Source organism: Lynx rufus, unplaced genomic scaffold, assembly GCF_022079265.1.
Source record: "Lynx rufus isolate CCGP_SWC_20201006 ecotype Redwood Valley unplaced genomic scaffold, mLynRuf1.p SCAF_22, whole genome shotgun sequence".
NCBI lineage: Eukaryota > Metazoa > Chordata > Mammalia > Carnivora > Felidae > Lynx > Lynx rufus.
In genome coordinates this window covers 19939854-19963530 of record NW_025814837.1, presented here as the reverse complement: position 1 = coordinate 19963530, position 23677 = coordinate 19939854, and the positions used below count along the sequence as shown (strand labels likewise).

At 33.8% G+C, this 23677-nt stretch overlaps 1 protein-coding gene across 3 annotated transcripts in view; it reads right to left on the bottom strand.

Annotated features, from left to right (window-relative positions):
* Positions 1 to 579: 579 nt before the first annotated feature.
* The window catches only part of ROCK1 (Rho associated coiled-coil containing protein kinase 1), a 158605-nt gene continuing 135507 nt past the window's right edge, over positions 580 to 23677 (bottom strand). For 2 of the 3 annotated variants that reach the window (XM_047086919.1, XM_047086918.1), the window contains exons 23-33: positions 23308 to 23473; positions 22003 to 22096; positions 21472 to 21560; positions 18078 to 18266; positions 17063 to 17222; positions 10440 to 10510; positions 10149 to 10237; positions 4856 to 4934; positions 4440 to 4701; positions 3311 to 3518; positions 580 to 2121 (exon numbers count right to left, since the gene is read on the bottom strand). In XM_047086919.1, coding sequence (XP_046942875.1) covers positions 2115 to 2121; positions 3311 to 3518; positions 4440 to 4701; positions 4856 to 4934; positions 10149 to 10237; positions 10440 to 10510; positions 17063 to 17222; positions 18078 to 18266; positions 21472 to 21560; positions 22003 to 22096; positions 23308 to 23473 — 1414 coding nt within the window. In that variant the 3' untranslated portion in view covers positions 580 to 2114. The remainder of the gene's footprint in view (positions 2122 to 3310; positions 3519 to 4439; positions 4702 to 4855; positions 4935 to 10148; positions 10238 to 10439; positions 10511 to 17062; positions 17223 to 18077; positions 18267 to 21471; positions 21561 to 22002; positions 22097 to 23307; positions 23474 to 23677) is intronic. The other variant, XM_047086920.1, reaches the window with a different exon arrangement.

Genomic DNA, 23677 nt, shown 5'->3' with positions numbered 1-23677 from the left:
CAGAGCCAAACAATTGTATACTAACAATACAGCAAGCAGCATGAGCTTCACATTCCTGTCAGTTCTCCTATGCTCCCCCCAAAAATACAGAGTGGCCCAGGGGGTGCTGAGCACGCAGTGGGTTTGCATTACAGCTGAGGAATCTGAAGTTTAGGGTATTTGAATCTTTTTTAAGGAGTACAAGAAAATATTCCAACTTTTGCTCGGGAGGGAGACATTACCTTTTATTATACTGGGCTGTAAACAACCTGCTTTTCTCTTGACAGAGACATGATATTGTCCAAGGCTGTTCACTATACAAATATCTTTGGTAAAGATAGTCCAGAACTAAGGCTGTCAGAGCCACTGGTCACAAGATGTGGAGAAATGCAAGGGGACTTACAGAAAATTGCTTCCCAACAGACATTAGCCGACTTTTCATTTCAACTGTAACAACTTGTTTTAAAGCCCAAACGATATTTTCTTTTAAAAACTCACTTTAATCTAGGCATGGAATTTAACAAACATTGGTATACAGTCAGGGACTAATTTATAACATGGTTTCTATTCATTTCAGCCATGAGAAAACACCAGTCATTGTTAAAGGTATCCATCCATAAATTACTTTTATTTCTCATTAAATGAGCACAGAGTCATTAGCATATTAATAACAGATATGTTTATTATTACATATCCATCAGTGCGGCTTTCAATACCACTTGAAACATGCATATCATCCTAGAGACGAATCAGTTTTCCAGTGCTTCTTATTTGATACACATTACTGCAAAGCCATTATAAATTATTGAGGAGGTATTTGGTTAAAAAATAAACAATAAATCATACTGCCCATATGAATCAACTCTTGTATAGGACAAGAGTTTAACAGTATTTATCTGGTAATTCCTATGTTAACTGGAAAACATCACAGATGTATTGTCATAATTTTATATTGATATAACCTACATAGTTTGCAGAATTTTATAAAGTCATTCATTATTGTAGCAGGTAGTTTAATGCAAAGATTGTACTCAATTTATGAAAGTCCAACAAACCTCTAAATATTTTAAATTAAACCAATTATCAATGAAAAACCCACTGACATATAATTTTTTGAAAATATGTTCTTTTGAAATTTCTATATTTAGTCATGGCAGTAAAATAATTCTTTCAAATTAAGGCACTAAAAGGGCAATGCAACTCCCATTGAAAGTGTTCTAAGAATAATTTACATTTCAAACAGTGCATACATTTCTTATATGTTTGTTAACTTAATGTCTTTATCACTTAAAACCACAAAGAAATACATTATACAATTACAGAAATGATGTACCCCACAAAATGCTTTTAAAACTTGGTTCTTTTGTACAGTTAGTTCCTAATGTCTCTAGTAGTAAAATAACTCAATATGGCTTGGCAAAAATGCATAGATTAAATGTAAAAAAAAAAATGTTTTTTCGCCTTCTCCCATTCCTCAATCTATAAACGTGCTGAAACACATACAGTATTTTGTAAAGCATAATGTAAAATATTTATTCTCCGTAAGTCCACCATGGGCAATCAAAAGTGAGGCTTTTAAATTCTACAGTGAGGGCACTGAAGTCAAGTGATGTCACTGCTTTCTTAAAATAGTTTTGTATAGTCTTGCAAGAGCACAAAGACTGAAGTCATTTAAAAGAATTTCAGTTGTCTCATTTTGAGATATTTTCTTTACTCCTTCCATGAGCTGATCTTCATAGTGATTGGCCATTCCACTTGAAAGTGAAAGTCCCTTCCTCTCACTCATATGAGGAAAACTGTGTTCTATCATGATTGACAGGCGTTTTCTTAGAAATTCAAAAAGGCAGCACCTTTTTAAAAAAATATATCTACCTAAGCTTTCCCCCAAATGTACTTGCATTACACAGTAATAATTAATCTAATCTACCTGTAGGCAAACCCGCAATTAAAACAAAAAAACAAAAAAAACCCTCAGTGTGCTTTTGTGCCAAAGCAAGGACAGAATAACAGCAATCTTAACCCTGAAGCCTGTGATATTTGTGTCAAAGGAACAGCCTGTCTGCTCTGCATGGTTAAAGAAGCCTGGTTTATCAGGTAACATTCCACATGATTCCACAAGGCGTTAGGTCACGTGGTTAACTGCTGGGGTGGGGGACAAAAAAAGAAAAAATTGTAATTTAAGAAATATATTCAGTTTAAAAATTCAAGAAACAAATTTAGAGAGAAAGGTAAATAAATATTATTTTTATATGTGATTAATACACACAATTTGGAAAATAGGAAAAGGAAAAATACACTTTGTATTTTCTTTTTGCTTCTACTCTATTTCAAACACATGGTGTTCTTTTGTTTTTTACAAAACCAAAACTCAATTTTACATAGTTTTAGATCTAGCTTTGTCCTATACAGTCATACAGGATTTTACAGAAATAAGTCAGGAGTCAGGTGATAATACACTAGAGTAGTATGGTGGGTGAAGAATACAGAAGGTGTAATGCTTAACTATTTAGGCATTTTCAAAGAATTAGACTTGGTTATTAATAATAGGGAGTGAAGAAATGGTTGAATTAAAAATGGTTTTAAGTCTGCTTGGATGACTTGAGTGACATTAGCAGAGATGCAAATCAGTGTTAGGTCTCAGCTTCTAGATTAAAATGTTCCTCTTAATACAGGGGTTACACTCTAGGAAAGTTAGTATTTGGTATAGGAGAAAAAAACATAGGCTTCAGAATTGGATAAAAATAAAAATAGGTTTCAACCCTGACTATGCCACTAACTCACTGTGTGATCTTGCCCAAGTGGCTTGATTCCTCTGAGCCTCATTTATGTATAAAAATGTATAAAATGAGAACTTAATAAGACATTATTACCTCTTTTCAGGAAAGGGTTTAATTATGCCCTGCAGTTGTTTATTATATCATATAAATATTTTGAAAAAATTCTATCAAAATCAGTTAAAAAAAAAAAGAGGAGAGGGATATTTAACTGGGAAGTTTATTTGCAACACCATTTTCACTGATAATACCAAATAATTGTGATTGAAAAACAACCACAATTTGTTTAAAACTTTAAGGGCTAAGTATGTGCCATGTACACCAACCAAGATAGTGAAATCTGATATGGACTTGGAAGAAAATATGAAATTTATAAATTTCATATTAATTTCAAACAGGAATCAAACTAATTTGTAAAGTCATTTCATGTCATATATAAATACTTAACTACAAATGATGCCCTCTATGGGGAAAAGAACAATTAGATTTTAGATTTTAATAGATATTAACCAATCACTTTCACATTTTGTCAAAAAGGTTAACACTGCAATCCTTACCTAGTTTTTGCTGATGTATTTTTGACGACTTTTCGGAAAGACTGATTTGCAGTGGATCTTGTAGAAAGTGTTCGAGGGGATGCACGAACAAAACCAGATGGTGGATTCTTAGGGATCTTCTTCACCAAATGTGTTACCCATTTTTTTTGTTCATCCTGAGAACATGCTAACAGCAGCATATCTCTTGCTGATGTTACATCATAACTGACTATTTAAAAAAAAAAAAAGACACAAAGTCTTACAGGGGCATCTGGGTGGCTCAGTCAACTAAACATCAGACTCTTGATTTCAGCTCAGGTCTTGATCTCATGGTTCGTGAGACTGAACTGTGCAATGGGCTCCATGCTAACAGTGCAGAGTCTGCTTGGGATTCTCTCTCTCTCTCCCTCTCTCTCTGCCCCTCCCTGGCTTGCGTGCACATGTGCTCTATGTCTCAGAAGAAAGAAATAAACATTTTAAAAAATAGAAAAAATAAAGTCATACAGTAAGTACCTAAAATGGTCCCATTGAATGTATAATTTTGTAAGTTCTTAAAATTTTAAAAGATTTACTATGCTTAAGTTTGGACAATATCTCTCCTTAATTAAGGCTGAAAATTTAAAAAGGAGACATTAATCACAAACTACTAAGAAAGATAAAGCAAAAAAAAAAATTTAAAAAAGCAGAAGTGAAACTAATGTATTTGTAGAACTTAAGTTTCTTATCTTAAAATAGCTATCGTCTATATTCTTTTCCTCAAGCTACCCTTGCTAAACTAGAAGACATTTGTTTATGACCCTGCATGTTGGTCCAGGCAGTGAAAACCGAACAAAAAGAAAACAAGCAGGAGGCAAAAATTCAAGGAGAAATAATATAGTGGAACTCACCTATAGCTCTTCTCTCCAATTTAGAGTAATTTCTTAAAGGTAAGTTTTTTATAAGGTGGTAATTCTCTTTAAAAACATTATGTTCAAAGCTAGATCTGTAGCTGTGAAATGACAGCTACATGTTGCTCCTCTAGTGTCAAAATACTACTTCTTATAATCTCTTTTCAACTTGGTATAGAAAATGCTACGCTTGAAGAAATTATTTTAATGGTACTTAATTTTCTAATTTGTTATAAACTGTAAAAGTAATTTTTATGCCTTACCTTTACATGGAGAAATTAAGTCCTCTTTCTTATCTAAGTGATCTCTGTGGCACTTAACATGGCATCTTCGACATTCTAGGGCAGGAGGTGGCTTAAAAACATGCCAGAGAGGTTTGGCACAGGCCTCACAGTTGGCAGGAAAGTGGTAGAGTGTAGGAATGAACTCATGGCCTTTGTGGTTTTGAAAATTAGTCTTTTCAGCTTGCTGTACTGGTTCCATCTCTACATCTTTTCTACATTCACCTTCATTTGCATATAGTATCTACATTCAGGAATGGTAAAAGGAAGATTTTAAAGTCTTAATTTGTACACATAAGTTTCAAATTATAAAAAACATTGGTGTTTTTGCATACTTCACAAAGTGCATTTAGTCATTAAATAAAAGATTTTCTAAAATTAGAATTTAAGGTTTTCACCTGGAATATTTTAGGAATTTCTTCAGTTTCAGCTCTGTAAACATCTCCTTGGGTTACAGGTCGAACATGAAACAATTTACTAAGATGAAAATAAACAGGACATAAACTATTAAACTCATTTACAGTAAAAGACAAATAAACATTTCATTGAAGAGGACAAACAGGTGGCAAATAAGCACATGAAATGATGTTCAACATCATTAGTCATTAGAGAAATGCAAATTAAAATCACCGTAGGCATCACTGTACACCTATCAGACTTTAAAAAGTAAAAACAGTAATAACACCAAATGCTAACGAAGATGCAGAGAAACTAGATCACTCATATAATTGTGGTAGAAATGTAAAAACTGCAGAGCCACTTTGAAAAACAGCATGGCTGTTTCTTACAAAATGAAACAAACATATGCTTAACATATGACCCAGCAACTGAATTCCTGGGCCTTTATTCCATAGAAATGAACATTTATATTTATAAAAAAACTTGTATATGAATGTTCATATATAGCCCAAAGCTGAAAACAGCCCAAATGAATGGTTAAACACTGGTACATGCATACCATGGAATACTACTCAACAATAAAGAGAAACAAATGGTAACTTGAATGAACCTCAAGAGAATTATGCTGAATGAAAAGAGACAATCTCAAAGGTTATAAACTATTTGATTCCACCTATATGACCATGCTTAAAAACACAAAATTATGGAGATGGAGAACAGGATTACAGATGGGGGCAGAAATGGCACTTGTTATGGCTATAAAAGGGTAGCATGATGGTTCCCTGTGATGGAACTGCTCTGTATTTGGTGGTGATCATATGAATCCATTTATGTGATAAAGGCATAATAGACTGGAAAGAGATAAAACTATCATTATTTGGAGATGATGTGATTGTATTTGTAGAAAACCCCTGTGGAAAACCCAATAAAACTAGTAAATAAACAAGATTAGAGGATTCAAGATGAATATATAAAAATAAATAGTACTGGAATAACCAGATATCCACATGGAAAATATACAAGCACATACAAAAGTAACTTTAACTGCAACCTCTTACCAAATACAAAAATAAATTCTGAGATTAATCATAACTTAAGGGGTGGCTGGGTGGCTCAGTCAGTTAAGTGTCTGACTTTGGCTCAGGTCATGATCTTGTAGTTTGTGAGTTCAAGCCCACGATGTGCTCTCTGCTGACAGCTCGGAGCCTGGAGCCCGCTTCAGATTCTGTGTCTCCCTCTCTCTCTGCACCCTCCCCCTGCCCCCAGCCCCATTCACGTTCTGTGTCTCTCTCTAAAATAAATAAACATTAAAAAATTTTTTTAAAATCAGAACTTAAATGTAAAGCCTAGAAATAGAAAGCTCCTAAAAGAAAACACAGAATACTTTCACAATCTTTGGAGAAGCAAAATTTCTTGGACAGACTACAAAAAGCTATCTTTTAAAAAATTAATAAATTTGTTTCCATTAAAAAAGACACCATAAAGAAAATGAATAGGCAAGCCACAGATTAGGAAATATTTGCACTGCATGTTTCTGATATAGAACCCATATCCAGAATATATATACAGAACTTTTACAGGGACACCTGGGTGGCTCAGTCGGTTAAGCTTCCAACTTCAGCTTAGGTCATGATCTCGCAGTTCACAAGTTTGAGCCCCATGTCAGGTTCTGGGCTGACAGCTCAGAGCCTGGAGCCTGCTTCAGATTTGTGTCTCCTTCTCTCTCTGCCCCTCCCCTGCTTGTACTCTGTCTCTCTCTCAAAAGTAAATTTAAAAAACATTAAAAAAAAAAAAAGATTTACAAATCTATCTTAAAAAAGGTAAGTAATCCAATTAAAAATGGGCAAAAGACATGGAGATATTTAAGATATACAAATGGCCAATAAACATCTGAAAACATTTTTGGTATCATTAGTCATGGGGAAAATACAAGTTAAGACAATAATGAGACAGCATTTCATCTTCATTAGAATAGCTAAAATGTTAACTACACTGGTATTAAAATTAAAAACTTAAAAATAATAAAAATAAAATAAAATAAAAGAACAGCATAAATCAAAGACTGACAGCACCATATGATGGTGAAAACATGGAACAACTGTAACTCATATACTGCTGGTGAGCATAACACAGTGTAACTATTTCTGGGGACTATTTGGTAGATTTTAAAAAGATTAAACACAGATTTACTCAATACCCAGGATTCCACTAAGTAATTACACATGAAAAATGAAAACATAAATCCACCAAAAGAATGTTCATAACAGTCTTATTTATAACAACCCCAAATTGAGAGCAAGCCAAATGTTCCTCAGCAGAAGAATGGATAAACAAATTGAGATATATTAATTTGATGGAATATTATTCAGTAATAAAAGGAATTGCTGAATATATTCATTAATTGATACACATAGCAAAACACTATGCTGGGTGAAAGATGCCAGGCACAAAAGAATACATATCATATGATTCCATTTATATGAAGTTCTAGAATAGGCAAAACTCAGTAACAGAATTCAGATGTTCTTTTTTTTCCCCCTGAGAAAATGGTATAAGTGGGCTTTCTAGGATGATGGAAATATTCTTTTTTTTTTTTTTTAACGTTTATTTATTTTTGAGACAGAGAGAGACAGAGCATGAAGAGGGGAGGGTCAGAGAGGGAGACACAGAATCTGAAACAGGCTCCAGGCTCTGAGCTGTCAGCACAGAGCCAGATTCGGGGCTTGAACTCACTGACCGCGAGATCATGACCTGAGCTGAAGTCGGCCGCTTAACCGACTGAGCCACCCAGGCGCCCTGATGGAAATATTCTTTATCTTGTTATGGGTAATGATTACATGGGTGTTTGTAACTGTCAAAAGAACAGAACACTTATGATTTAGGCATTTTATAAAAATTATACTTCAATAAAAAGGTAAGACAACAAACTTTCATCAATCTGAAAGCATTTAACTTAGTTGAAAGATGATGTCTCTAATATTAGTATTTATGTATTATTCCATTTAGGTTGAACACTTAAATTTTTACAACCAATGCTTCTTCAAAGAATTAGGAAATCAAAACAGTATGGTACTGGTACAAAAACAAACACATAGATCAATAGAACAGCATAGAGAGCCCAGAAATAAACCCATGTTTTTATGATTAATTAATCTGCAACAAAGAAAGCAAAAATACAAAACAGGAAAATGTCTCTTCAACAAATGGTGCTGGGAAATTTACTAGCTACATGCGAAAAAATAAAAGTGGACTACTTTCTTACACCATACACAAAAATAAACTCAAAATGGATTAAAGACCTAAATGTGAGATCTGAAGCCATAAAACTTCTAGAAGAAAACATAAGTGGTAATCTCTTTGATAAGGTCAAAGAATTTTTCTAGATATGTCTCCTTTGGCAAGGGAAACTAAATCAAAATTAAACTATTAGGACTACACCAAAATAAAAAGCTTTTGCACAGCAAAAAAACCATCAACAGAACAAGCCATCAACCTACTGAGTGGGAGAAGATATTTGCAAATGATGTATGCGATAAGGGGTTAATATAAAAAATATATAAAGAACTTATATAATTCAACACCAAAAAACTCCCAAAGAATCCAAAGAATGGGCAGAGGACACGAATAGACATTTTTCCAAAGAAGACACACAGATGGCCAACAGACACATGAAAAGATGCTCAACATCAGTAACCATCAGGGAAATACAAATTGAAACAACAATGAGATAACACCTCATACCTGTCAGAATAGCTAGAATTAAAAATATAAGAAACAACAAGTGTTGGCAAGGATAGGAGAAAAAGGAACCCTTGTGCACTGTTGGGAATGCATGCTGGTGCAACCACTAAGGAAAACAGTACAAAGGTTTTTCAAAAAGTTAAAAATAGAATTACCATATGATCCAGTAATTCCACTACCAGGTATTTATTCAAAGAATACGGAAACACTAATTTGAAGAGATATATACAACCCCTATGTTTATTCCAGCATTATTTATAATAGCCAAGATATGGGTGAATAGAGTATTAGCCATAAAAAAGAATGAAACCTTGCCATTTCCAACAACATAGACGGACCTTGAACCTAGAGGGTATAATGTTACATGAAATAAGTCAGTCAGGGAAAGATAAATACCCTATTTCACTCGTAAGTGAAATTTAAGAAACAAATGAACAAAGAAAAAAAAAGAGACAAAAAAACCCAACAGACTCTTAGAGAACAAACTGATGGTTACCAGAGGGGAGGTGGGTGGGGGGGTGGGTAAAATAGGTGAAGGGGATTAAGATTACACTTATTGTGATGAGCACTGAGTAAATATGGAATTGTTGGCTCACTATATTGTACACCTGAAACTAATATAACCCTGTATGTTAACTATAATTGAAAAAAGGAAAAAAACGGGAAATAAAATTTCAGAACGCTCTGGTAGCTGCTCAATTCTTTTTACATTCTAGATATAATTGATTTCACAAATGTTTAATTCCAAACGAATGCCAACACTTCATTTTAAGTTTATATTTTTCATGAATAGCACCCACCACATCTCACTTTGAATTTATATTTTTTTGCATGTTTTACCTTTTCTACTACTTGTATGTAAGCTCCTTAAATATGGAACTGTCTTACTCACCTTTGTACAATCTATAGCACTCACGATGATACAGACAGCAGTGCTTAAGAAATGGTTTTAGAACAAATACAAGGAAAAATCCTAAGCTTATTAAAGGCCTCTGTGATCTACTACTAAAAGCAAAAGATGTATTTGTATATCCTTAACAATGACTGCATAATCATATACAGCACTTTTGGAGATGCTCTCTGAACCTAAAACTAATAAACATTTGAAATAAAAAATTTGTCTTTAGAATACATTTATCAGCTTTGCAAAATCTTCCCCCTTACATTTTGCTAAAGTTAGATTTAATATGGAGTTCTATTTTTTATTTAAAAAAATTTTTCAAGTTTATTTATTTTGAAAGATAGAGAGAGTGGGGGAGGGTCAGAGAGAGGAGGAGAGAGATAATCCCAAGCAGGCTCCACACTGTCAGTGCAGAGCCCGATGTGGGGCTTGAACCCACGAACTGTGAGATCATGATCTGAGCTGAAATCAAGAGTCGGATGCTCAACCAACTGAGCCACCCAGGTGCCCCGAATATGAAGTTTTAAAATTTGTTAGGAAAAGTAGGCAATATCGTTTAAATAACAAAACATAAACTAAATTGTATGTCTAAAAATAATTATCATAAATTATCACCCTGATGATTTAAAATTCAATGAAAGGCAACTTACTCTATGTCCAATACCATGGATGGATTGGATTGTTCCTTATCTTGCTCATCGTTATAGAACAAAATTTTTTTGCTGCTTACTACAACATACTGAAATGAGGAAAAAAAGAGGAAGATATATAAGAGCAACATTAATGTGGTTTAAAATAAGCACAATACTTGTCATTTATGTCTAAAGTATACTGTATTAATCTAAGATCAATGCTAATAACAGAGCAATTAATACAAGTTGTATGTTTTAAAAGTAAAATATGTAACAGATTATCAATTAGAAAAAACAAGGCATATATACCTGTTTCTTCCAGCCATATCGTTTGATATTTCCTCTGTTTGGTATTGAAAGCCAGCCTTCAATTCTTGACTCTAGGAGCAAAAGAATATATAGTATTCAGCCTTAAGTAGTAGTAAGAGGAAAGCTATTACAAGTTGTTTGATGGCATGCAGCAACAGGCATTTGAACACAGCTAAATGAATAAGTGCTACAATTTGCTCTTCCATGCTTCAATCACACAAATCAACTGTAATGGCCATACAAATATTGCAGAAAAAAATTCCAAGCCACTTTTCCCATAAAATTAACATTTGTACTTAATTATAAAAGTATGAAGTAAAACAATACCCTTTAGAGCCAGGCAAGACTGGAATGGATTGCAGCTTAAATGGGATATGATACAGAAGACTTTAAATATCATTTAACACTTATAAAACTATTTAGCAAAATAAAAAATGCAGCAAGTGGAACAAATCAGAGCGATGATTTACACAAGAAAGAGCAAGCAAAAGTACAGAGAGGTGTCCTATTACTCACAGAAGATAAGAATAGAAGATAAATAAATAAGGAATGCAGGCAGAATCAACTAGATACAAAGAATAAGAGACAAGCATTTTATTTGTTTTCTTAGCACAATATTCTGATAAACTTTTTGGTAAAACACCTATAATAATTTCAATAAAATTGCTAAAATCTGGTTGAGGGGTACTTAATTCTAGTGTTAAAGTCCAAGTGTAATTCTTTTCAAACTAAAGAGGTATAAATAAAGACTTTTAAGTATGTGATACCAGAACTTAATAAATAACCAAAAAACATAGCATTGAGTTGGTCAGCTATTACTTTAAACAGTTTGTGCATACCAGAAATTCCTTGACTAATACAATCAAGGCATTTAAAAATAAATATTATTACTGTTTAAATATAATTAATGTTTATGAGAAATATCTGAAGGAAAAAGATGATTATTAGAAATCATTATTTTATATCAGGTTAGAGATAAGAGTATTTTTTTCTATATCTGTCTTATATTTGAAACACAAAAAAATAAAAAAGTAAGCAATTTTCAAGTACAATGCTTAAATCATGACCCTAACAGGAATATATAATGCCTTTCCCCACATATAAAAGCTGTAAAACATCTAAGTCTTAATCGTAACAACAATAGGTAACATTTACCGAACACTTGTTTGACATGTGCTTTAATCTATGTATATTATCCCATGAATATTATATTCCTATGAATATAGGATAGGATAGATTCTACAATCATCCTCCATTTACAAATGAAGAACACCAAAGCTTAGAAGGTAAACTGACTTGTCCAAGGGTATACTCTATCAGTAACTGTCAAAGCTATAGAGTTTACCCTGGCAGGCTAATTTCTGAGCTTGTGTTCCTAGAACACCATGCTATTCTGTCCTTAACTAAAAAGCTTTGCAGTTAATTGAATTGAATATTCTTCTTGTACCAACTTCTTCCATGTACCTGTCTTTTGCTTTTGTTACTCCTCTTCATCTAAATTATAGTTGTTAAGGTGGAGAAAATAATGAGAAAACTCAGCTCAAAACAATCCTCTTCTCCCAACTACTCCCAGCAACTTCTTAGTTCATCAATAATTGTTTTGTCTCCTTAAGTAGTTCCTTAGTAAGTTTTGTAAGATCAGGGACCATATCCTGACACTATTTTTATATATTTCAAGGCATCTGACACACAAAGTAGATATATATTTTGATTATTTTACAGTTCTGCTTTTCCCCCCTGAATTAGCCAGTTACAGCTACCCTTTATAAATGATGGTTTAAAAACCAAAGGGCAGTTTTAGGGGCACCTGGGTGGCTCAGTCGGTTAAGTGTCCAACTTCGGCTCAGGTCATGATCTCACATTTCTTGAGTTTGAGCCCGTCAGGCTCACTGCTATCAGCCTATCAGGGCAAAGCCCTCTTTGGATCTTGGGTCCCCCTCTTTCTGCCCCTCCCCTGCTTCCGCTCCCTCAAAAATAAACATTAAAAAAAAAACCCAAAGGGCAGTTTTACATTAAACAACACGCAGAAGGTTGCTAATCGCTCACAAATATTCTTACAAAAGCATCAAGTTATTGTTAGGAAAATTTTCCTTCGGTGTGCTCCAAATTGCAGCTCGTTTACTCCTCCAATTTACTACCAGTAATTCCTCACAGAAAATATGTGAAAGCCACTGAAATTTTGATCTTTATACAAAATTGTGTATGCCAAAATACACCACACTCAAGTTATTTCTCCTATGAGAATATATGCCAAAAATATTTATGCTTTATGACTCTAGGTTTGGATTATCTGCCAGTGTTTTCTTTAATGTATTTTCAATGGATTGTTGTAGGTTATGACTTTATCTGTCATTTCAGTGTTTCTTAAGAAATTTTGTATATCAAAGGCATTTTATGAATTAAATAAGCCCTTTTTTATTTGTTCCCATTTAAATTAAGTGAAATTTGGAACTCAAAAAAAGGTGCTGAGGATATGTGAAGGTCTTCATCAATTTATAATAATATATTTTTTTAGATTTTTTAAATGTGTATTTATTTTTATTATTATTTTTTAATTTTTAAAAAAATTTTTTTAACGTTTATTTATTTTTGAGACAGGGAGAGACAGAGCATGAACGGGAGAGGGTCAGAGAGAGAGGGAGACACAGAACCTGAAACAGGCTCCAGGCTCTGAGCTGTCAGCACAGAGCCCGACGCGGGGCTCAAACTCACGGACCGCGAGATCATGACCTGAGCCAGAGTCGGACGCTTAACCGACTGAGCCACCCAGACGCCCCTGTATTTATTTTTAAAACAGACAGAGTGCAAGTGGGGGAGAGGCAGAGAGAGAGGGAGACACAGAATTTGAAGCAGGTTCCAGGCTCTGAGCTATCAGCACAGAGCTGGATGCGGGGCCCAAACCCACAAGCTGTCAGATCATGACCTGAGCCGAAGTTGGACACTTAACCAACTGAGCCAACCAGGAGCCCCAGGTTTTCACCAATTTAAAACAACAGGGTTACAGGAGAGAATTTTAGTTTTTCCTTCCGGTGCATTCCCTTCACAAAAGCAGGTGAACTAAGCTCAGGGACAAATTAAAAACTACATACTAGCTTCTCCTCTGTTTACTTACTCATGTCTTACATACAAGTTAACATATTAGTTGTGTGTGTGTGTGTGTGTGTGTGTGTGTGTGTATGTATACATAAACCTCCTTTAAAACCATGACAACTTGTGACATATGTAGCAATCTGAAAGTAAAATGTTTTAAATTCCATCTTTTCCATCACAAACACAGAAATCAGCTTCTCCAGATTAAAAAATGTTGAGGACTCCTAACTCTACATTATCATCAATAATATGCTACAAAAGTACAAAGTACAAATACAACTTGGCTCCAGGTTTTATGTATTTGTAAAGCAATTTTAACTTATAAAAAATTTATGTATGTACCATGAAAATCAGCAATTGATTCCTTTACCCAAATAAGAGACACAGAGACTATATATAAATCAATATCCAATACAGCGAATTTAAATATCAAAGTTAACTGCTGAAGACTATCAAAGTTTACTTGCATAAACACATACTGCTTAAGAAACAGAGCTAAGGAACCATTGCCAAATATTTTAATTATATTCAGAAGTGATATAAAAATGAAATTAATGTTCAAGAATTCAGATGCATCATCTCCAAATCATTGATTAGATTTGGGCAAGTTGGAAGTTCTCATATACTTAAATACTTGGAAACACACCAAGAAATCCACCATTTACAGGTTTAAATTTCAAAGACTGAGAGACATAAAGTTAGATGGAAAGAGAATGAGGCAGATAATCCACAAGAGATAATGAATATTAGAATATTGATACCAAGTGTTTTTCCTAGTGCTTCATCTACTTTTACATTCTTTTCAGATTATTAGGTCAATAGTTCCAAAAGAAGGAAAGAGAAAGAATAAGGGAGTTATCACGTTGTCTTTTTGTCACTGAGGCAATAGGAAAATCTTAACTCAAGTGTAATCTTTATATTTACACAGTGTGCTATGCCACAACCTGCTACAGAACCAAAAGGAGGATGAAAACATAAAAGAATTAGAATAAAAGTAATTTAAGAACTTCAGAAGGTTGTACAACAGATAATTTTTTTTCTAAGCTTTTTAGAATTGGGAAACAGGAGAGATTTTATCTACTTAAGGACAAGTAGAGACTGAGCTCTAGATATACAAGATAATTAAATGAGAATCTTTATATTGAATGATGAAATCTGAAACTAAGTTATATTATCAGTTCATCCACCCAACTACCTATAAACACCCATCTCACTGAACTAAAAAATATGATCCATATTTCAAAAGGCGTTTATTTTAACTTGAGTAAATGTATTCCATTCAAAGTTCTTCCTTTTTCAGTCTGTAGTTTAATTTTCTAAAATTAAAAAAAAAAATAATGTTTATTTATTTTTGAGAGAGGGACAGAGTGCAAATAGGGGAGGGGCAGAGAGCGAGATGGAGACAGAATCTGAAGCAGGCTCCAGGCTGAGTTGTCAGCACAGAGTCCGACGTGGGGCCTTGAACTCAGGAGCCATGAGATGATGACCTAAGCCAAAGTTGGACACTTAACCAACTGAGCTACCCATGCACCCCTCTGCTGACTGATTCTTAAGTGTATTTATTAGGTCAGGATTCTGAAATCTAAATGGATCCCTAACTTAAGTCAGCGAATCAAACCATCTGATCGTCCTCTGAGTTTAGTTTTCCTGAATAAACCAGAATGGAGGACAAAACTCATCACCTTCCTCCTCTTTAGATGCCCCTCAAACTCATCATTCAATTCAAATTTTTTCTGAATAGTATTTACCAATAGTGGATTGACTGAAATGTTTAACCTAATAAAAAGAAAACCAAGATACACATAATAAGACATCATTATAACCAAAGTTAAAGGGAAAGGGGTGGAATAAAGACAAAAAACCTGGACAGGATATTTAACTTTATCTAAATAGAAAGAATTCCTGGACTCTAAGCTACAATTTCAGTTCAACAATTGAAAGAATGTAGCCAAACACCCCTAAAAGTCATACTGATGATTAAATCTAACTTTTGAAAGCTTTTCAAACAATAGCTGAAGCAAGAGGTTCTTGTTAAACCCAAAGTGATTCTCTGATAAAGGACATGCACCTACAAGATTCTCAAGAGGCAGAAGGTTTCAGAAAACCAAAAACGGGAAAAGCGAAGGAATTCCTTGACCACTATAATAAGAAATTTTACTCCATGCCCTTCTAAGAGATCTGATTTTGGGCTAGAAAACACACAAAAGAAGGAGGGCAGGGATTACATGGTATATAAGTAAGAGTTGAATTCACTTTTCACTTTGAGTCCCACTTTCTTGACCAAGAACAATAATACCATTTTCTAAGTAGTCTATTAAGTTTTTTATATCAAATTCTCAAAAAACAGTATCTGTTAAAACAGAATCACTATAATATAAAATGTGCTACTTCATAAATATCTATTAACACATTACACAGGAAATACACAAATTAAAATCAATTTTCAAGTTTATGGCCATGTAAACAAAACTTCCAAAACCTTGAACTAAGAATATGCAGTAGTATGTAGGGGGTACCTGAGTGGCTCAGTTGGTTAAGTGTCTTGACTTCAACTCAGGTCATGATCTCACGGTTCACGGGTTTGAGCCCCGCATCGGGTTCTGTGCTGACAGCTTAGAGCCTGGAACCTGCTTCAGATTCTGTATCTCCCTCTTTCTCCCTGCCCCACCCCTGCTCGCACTCTGCCCCTCCCTCTCTCAAAAATAAACATTAAAAAAAAATGATAAGCAGCAGTATGTCAAGTTTGTGTGTGTATGTAAACATTTATATCTTTAAAATTTGTAATGCATGTTTTAATATTTATAACCTATTCACTTCTAAACTGAACGTGTATTATGTGTATTGCTTATCTCTGTTAAAAAGACATAAATGTACTATAACTTACCCTACACTAAATCCAAGAATTTTAATTGATTCTCAACTGGGAGAAAAAAAAAAGACATCGGAAAAGTCTGAAATCCTAGATACTCTCACTTTTGCCTTTACTTGACTCTCTGCCCCCTGACTGCATCTCTCAATCCCTTTTATCTATTTCTCTAAATTCAAAACTTAAAGTCTGACCGGAGTTTATCTCTACTACTTTAGAAAGGTCTATATATAGGCTGCTATGGTTCTGATTATTAAGTACAGTTCTTAGTTTTTGCACAGAAATACATAAAAACAAAAAAAACCCACAGTACATTAAAGAGCTGCTACTCATGAAAACACATATAATAATTTTCTTTAAATAGTGAGAGGTATAAGCAGCTTCAGCTTTCACCATGCAGTTAGGCTGTTTTGGTTCAAAACCTTTTTCAGATTTCTATTCAGGTAGAGCCTCTCAAATTTATTTTAATAGCCTAAAATTTCTTTTGACTGCTTTTATTCTATAAAATGCAAACATAATCAGACTTTGGCTAACAGAAGCATAAATTTCTTCTTAAGGATCCATGGGAAAAATAAAATGACAAAGAGGTAGAAAGCTAAATGAAAGTAACATACATTAATTTCCATGAATGAAGCAAACCTGAATGAAGTAAAAGAAATGTTCTTACCTGGAAGGTTTCCATCAGTTTCATCAGCACTAGGAAAACTAGCAACACTTGTAGAATCCGAAAGGTCCAAAAGTTTAGCACGCAATTGCTCAATATCACTCTCTTTGCTAGCCAATTGCATCTGAAGCTCATTCCTATGTGTACATTCTTCTACCAATTGCTATTTTTGAAATAAAGAAATCAAAATCAAATTTTCAAATTAAAAATTAAGAATTAATGGAACTATGAAGAATCTAAAACTAATACTAAAAAATTAGTATAAACTTCATGAATGTTTACTACCACAGATTTTGATACAATTGTAAAAAATGCAAGTTCTCTTCCTCATTAATACATTGCTTGGTAAACTCCTTTTCTCCTTGCTTTCAACAAATTTTGTTTATATTTTTTAAATATAAAGCATCAAAACACAAAAACCAAACACCTGTTAAAACAGTAGGAAATGCTTTTATGGCTTCAAATGAAACAGTTTAAAAAATATGGAAAGCTTCTCAGGATGGTAAAAACCATAAATGATAGAGAGTCAGTGCTTGTATCCAAGTCAATCTAGGACCAGAGACCAGTTCTCAATTTTGTGCTATTTACAGGCCAGGAAGTATAAAAAAAAATTAAGTTTGATATTTTGATTTCAGAAAAGTGAGTCCTGATTAGAGAAAACAAAAAAATATACAATACTTCAAATCCTCTAACTTAACTGTAGTTAGTATTATACCAGTCATATCTCAATTTTAATCAAAAACCAAAAAGGCAAGACTTCTTTTTGATTCTCTCAAAGGAGCATCTCTAATCAAGCAAATGCTAATGGGTAAAAATTATCATGGTTAATAAGAAATGGAGTATCTTTCTAGTTTTTCAACATCATGGTTCATATTAGAGTAATAATGATCAAACCGTGGAGAGTATAAACCTGAATATGCATTTTTATGCTAAAAATATCTAGAGAAGATCAATAGATAACAGGTATAAACAGACATAACAAATTAAGAAAATAATCCTACACACACACAAACCTTACCGCTTGCATGTCATTCAGTTCCTTCTGATGTTTCACCACCATCTGGTTGAATTTCTCTCTTTCTTGGTTGAGTTCCAGTTGAAGCTTTCGATTTTCCTTTTCTTTCTTTCTCAAATCCTGTGTATTAGCTTTCTTTCTATCAATTTTAAAATCTTTCCGATTCATTATTTCTGCCAACTTGTTAACAGCCTATTCAAATATTAAAATATTATTAAATAAGGATCTATGTTGGAACCATCTGATTTAAATCTTCACTAAAAATGTATTTTCTTCCTCAAAATCAGGAAGGACTATTTTGTGTGGGAAAATCAGAAGAACCTAATAAAGGTTGGAACATAACTGGTAGCACAAGTAACTATTACTGTTTTATCTCATTGTTCAAATGTAAGAACCAGATTAAGTCTTGTAAAAATTCATTTACTGTTCGATAATTATTCAGCATTATACTGTATGTAGGCACTGTGATAGGTACTAGATATAAAGACAAAAAACAGAGTTATGCCTCAAAGGTATCATAGTTTGATGGAGGAGCCAGACAAGCACGCATTATAGTACAGAGTGGTGAGTTAAAAGAAAAGAGGCTAACAATGGTGCTATGGGAGCAGTACCTAACTGAGACCTGGGGAAGTCAGGGGTGGCTTCCTGGTGTACCTGCACATGTGTCCACATATGTTTCTTAAAAAGACAAATAAGAGTTGGATAAGCAAAGAAGAAATAGTATTAAAGAGAAGAGCCAAGGAAATGGCATTATAATCAGATGAAACCACACACAGGCAAAAAGGCCCAAGATAATTTTTTTCCTTGGGACAAGTAGGTAAGTAAGGAGACGGTATCTACCAGGCCATACTGAGGCCCTTTTGAATGTAAGAGAGAACAGTTGAGGTTAATCCCTTTTGCCAGAAGGAAAGAACATATTCAAATTGAGAAGTGTTAAAAGCATGTGAAATTAAGCTACATAAACTAAAACATAAGTCATGGTATTTTCTGCAATTATGTTTAAAAGAAACCGAAGATTTTTCCATTAAAACAGAAAAAAAGCCCAACTACCATCATTTCCATGTACATTTAGTCCTATCTAGGATGAGGAGCCCATATACATATTTTAATGGAGTAAATGCTTATTTCATTGAACTCATAATGCATATTGTTATTTTTCTAACAGTAAATCTAACATATTAAAAGAAAAATAAAAGACAGAACTATATTATGAAGAAAGTGAAAGCTCTTGTAGTATCACCCATCAAAGAGTACCTCTGCTAAAGTCTCTTTTTTCAATCTGCTGGGTGTGTATCCTTCTAAACTTTTCCTTATGTATATAAGCTGATTACATGGATATTTAAATTAGAAAATGGGATCATGCTATACATTCTGTGCTGCAACTCGCTTTTTAAATTTAATACTGTATCATATATCATGGGAAATACAGTTTCCCCATGTCATTACATATATGTCTATTTCATTTATTTTTAATGGCTCCTTTGCTCTGTATTGTATGGATATATTATGATTTATCAATACTATGCTGATGGGTGGTTGGGTTATTTTTATTTTTCACCGTTAAAAATAATGTTGTGGGGGTGCCTGGGTGGCTCATTAAGAGTCCGACTTCAGCTCAGGTCATGATCTCGTGGTCCGTGAGTTCGAGCCCATATCGGGCTCTGTGCTGACCGCTCAGAGCCTGGAGCCTGCTTCAGAATCTGTATCTCCCTTTCTCTCTGCACCTCCCCCACTTGCGCTTTCTCTCTCTCTCTCTCTGGACCTCCCCCACTTGCTCTTTCTCTCTCTCTCTCTCTCTCAAAAATAAACATTACAAAAAAAAATGATGTTGCTGTAGGGGCGCCTGGGTGGCTCAGTCGGTCCGTCATGGCTCAGAGCCTGGAGCCTGCTTTGGATTCTGTGTCTCCGTCTCTCTGCCCTCCCCCCCACTCACGATCTGTCTCTCTCTGTCTCTCAAAAATGAATAAACGTTAAAAAATTTTTTAAAAGTTGTTGCTGTAGTTACATTTGTATGTGTTTCTTTTGAGCATTTATGGAGTTATGTATACAGGATAAATTCCTAAGTGTGCAGTTACTGGGTCGAAGAATATGCACATTAAAATATGTTATTCTGTTAATTGTTCTCATAGTTTACTCCCTCAAAAACTACACAAATAAATTTCCCTATGTTCTTGCTAAAGAGGAGTATTATATCTCTCTCACTCAAATGTGCCCATTTGTCAAAAAGATACCTCATTATTGGTTTAATTTTTATTTCTTGGTTTATGTTAATGGGTTAGCTTTTTAAAATTCTTTTTTTCACGGGGCGCCTGGGTGGCGCAGTCGGTTAAGCGTCCGACTTCAGCCAGGTCACGATCTCACGGTCCGTGAGTTCGAGCCCCGCGTCGGGCTCTGGGCTGATGGCTCGGAGCCTGGAGCCTGTTTCCGATTCTGTGTCTCCCTCTCTCTGACCCTCCCCCATTCATGCTCTGTCTCTCTCTGTCTCAAAAATAAATAAACGTTAAAAAAAAAAAAAATTCTTTTTTTCTCAAATGTCTCTTACTTTTTTTTCATAGAAGATTGTCTTTTTATTTGTAGACCCTCTTTTATTTGTATTTCTCTACATTTGTTGTAAATATTCTTCTTAGTTTGTTTTCTTTCAACTTATGTTGTTTTGGGCTCCACAGACCTGAATTTTTATGTAATAAATGTCAATCCTTTTCTTCATGGTCTATGTTTTGATGTAAAACTAAGTACAATCCTTCTACTGAAGGATTTTCAACAGGTATTAAATACATTTTTGAAGGATTAATCTAGTTGCAACATGAAAAACTGCTGAGAGAGAGAGTAGATAAGTGGTAAAAAAGCTAATATAATCATTTAATAAAAAGTAAAAAATATTTATTTTACCATAAAAATCAACTGGGGTACACAGTACCTTATGAAGAATTTAAACTACTGTATAAGTTAGTAAAATGACAAGATACTAAGTTTTAGTAAAAATGTGAACTGCATCATTAAATATAAAATGATGCAGTTCACATAAATATAAAATAATACAGTCACCCCTATAGTTTCTTACTTACTCCTAGTTCTTCTCTCTTGGCTTTAGTCAAGTATTTTCTCTTCATTAAGTTTTCCTACTGTCAATTAATTATAGGTCTTCTGTACAATCTAAAACATGTTCTTACTAGTCAAATGACTAGACAAGCTACTTTCTGAACTCAATTAAAATCCAATTTCCTGAAAAAGACTTCTATATTTAATGAAGAAAGAGTATTACATTATTTGTTCCAGTGAAAAGACTGAACATTACAACCTAAGTTTTAAGAAAAAGTTCACAAAGAGCAAATGTTACCTTCTGAATATATGATACTCAAATACAAACATATGGAAAAGGCTGAGAGAGAATGTATACCTGTGTTTTAAGGGTTCTTTCTGTACTGATATTCTTTTCATAGGTAGCCTTAAGATTATTGATCTCTTCCTCTTTCTTCAGTTTATATTCTGTTAGCAAATTATATAAAGTGTTATTATATGACATTAAATTTCTGCATTCAAAATTAATGCTCTTAATTATGCAAATTAGTTTATACATCATAACTTTTAATAACTTCATTAAGATAATTCTTTTTGTTTTATTGAGGTATAATTGACAAATAAATTTGTAAGATATTTAAGTTATACAATATGATAATTTGATAGATGTAAACATTGTGAAAGGATTCTCCCATCAAGTTCATTAACATATCCATCACCTCACATATTTACCATTTTCTGAGATGAGAACATTTAAGTTCTACTAAGATAATTCTTAAGGCTACAGAAGCTATTTAACATATGAAAACAAATATTTCAAAAACCTAATACACAATATAAATAGCTAAGATTTACCTCTGAACTTGATTAAACATAATTAAAACAAAACAAAACAAAAAACCTTACATACCTTCCTCTGTCCTCCTCATTTTATCAGTTAGCTCTTCATTTTCTTTTCTTAATAATTCAAGATCTTTGGTTAGCATGCTGTTTGTTTCTTCAAGCTTAACAAAACACACAAAGGTTTAAGTTACATTCACTTTGCTAGTCTCTTATTTAAAACAGTAATTTCAAAAAAAAAATACTTCACATTCTCCATAGATGAGGACAGGTCAAACGCTGCTTTATTATGAAAATGCCTGGTTTCCGGTTTAACATATGTGGATATAATTGAACTCAAAATATTTTAAAACAATTGTTAGCTTCTAAAAATTACTTCAGCTGGTGTGTATGTGTGTGTGTTTTTGTGAAAGGAAGAAAAAAATGTAATGGAAGGAGAACGACTACAAACTTGGGAAATTTAAATTTAGATTTCTAGCTCTGTGATTCTTAGCAAGTCACAATGCTTTTGGGTCTCAATTCCTTCATCTGAATAATGATGATGAAAACGACAATTAAAAACATTTTACTTTCAGTAATGTACTAGTTATTCACCATTCTATGTATATTATTTCACTTAATGTTCATAAGAATCTTGTGGAATAGGTATTATTTCTTTTTCTTTTTTTTAAGTAAACCCTATGCCCAATGTGGGGCTTGAACTCACAACCCTGAGATCAAGAGTTGCATGCTCTACTGACTGAGCCAGCCAGGCACCCCAAATATTATTTCTATTTTATAGATGAAGAATCTGAGGCTTAGAGAAGTTAATGCACATTGCCAAGACCATGTAACTTCTTAAAGGCAAAGCTAAGATTTAAACCCAGGACTATCTACACCAGAGCACTTGATGGTAACTTCAAAAGAAGAAAAATCTAACTCCCCCTCCCATTCCCATCATCTACATAGAGAACAGTATAAATTTCAGGAATAGTTAATTATAGTATTGGTTTTCTATAATTAATTTGTAAATATCCATAAAGAATTTCTCATCCCCAAATAGTTTCTCTGAACTTTACAGAATTCTGGCCATAAAACCAGCTGCAATGTATTAAGATAATACAACAAATGAATTTAAGCTAAGCATTTCCTTACATAAAATATATTAAGATCTATAGCCAGAAAGAGAAAAAGTATATTACACTGAAAAAGAATTTCAGTCATTAACAATGGTTTTGGATTATATGAACTATTTTATACAGGAGTACAGACTGACCACCGTGTATAAGTCAAAGTAAATACACATGCATACATATTCACCTTACCCTAACACTTTAGGATGTGGCCTATTTTTATTTAATTTTAGTCATAAACCTTACGTGAAAACCACACTTACCCGACTAACAGTGTGATCTTTATCTGTAATCTCCTGTCTATTTCTTGAGGCAGCTTTCTTGCTTTCTTGGGTCAATTCAAAATACTGTTCTTCCAGAAGCCCTCGAGCCAACTGCTCAGACTCGGCTTTTGTTTCTGCTAGATCCAACTGAGTAGTAAGAGTTTCTCTGCAACAGATTTATAAGAGAAATGGATATAAAGAAATTCAGTTATTCTTTCAACTTAATGATATGCTTAAAAAGACAACTATATTGGGGCGCCTGGGTGGCGCAGTCGGTTAAGCGTCCGACTTCAGCCAGGTCACGATCTCGCGGTCCGTGAGTTCGAGCCCCGCGTCGGGCTCTGGGCTGATGGCTCAGAGCCTGGAGCCT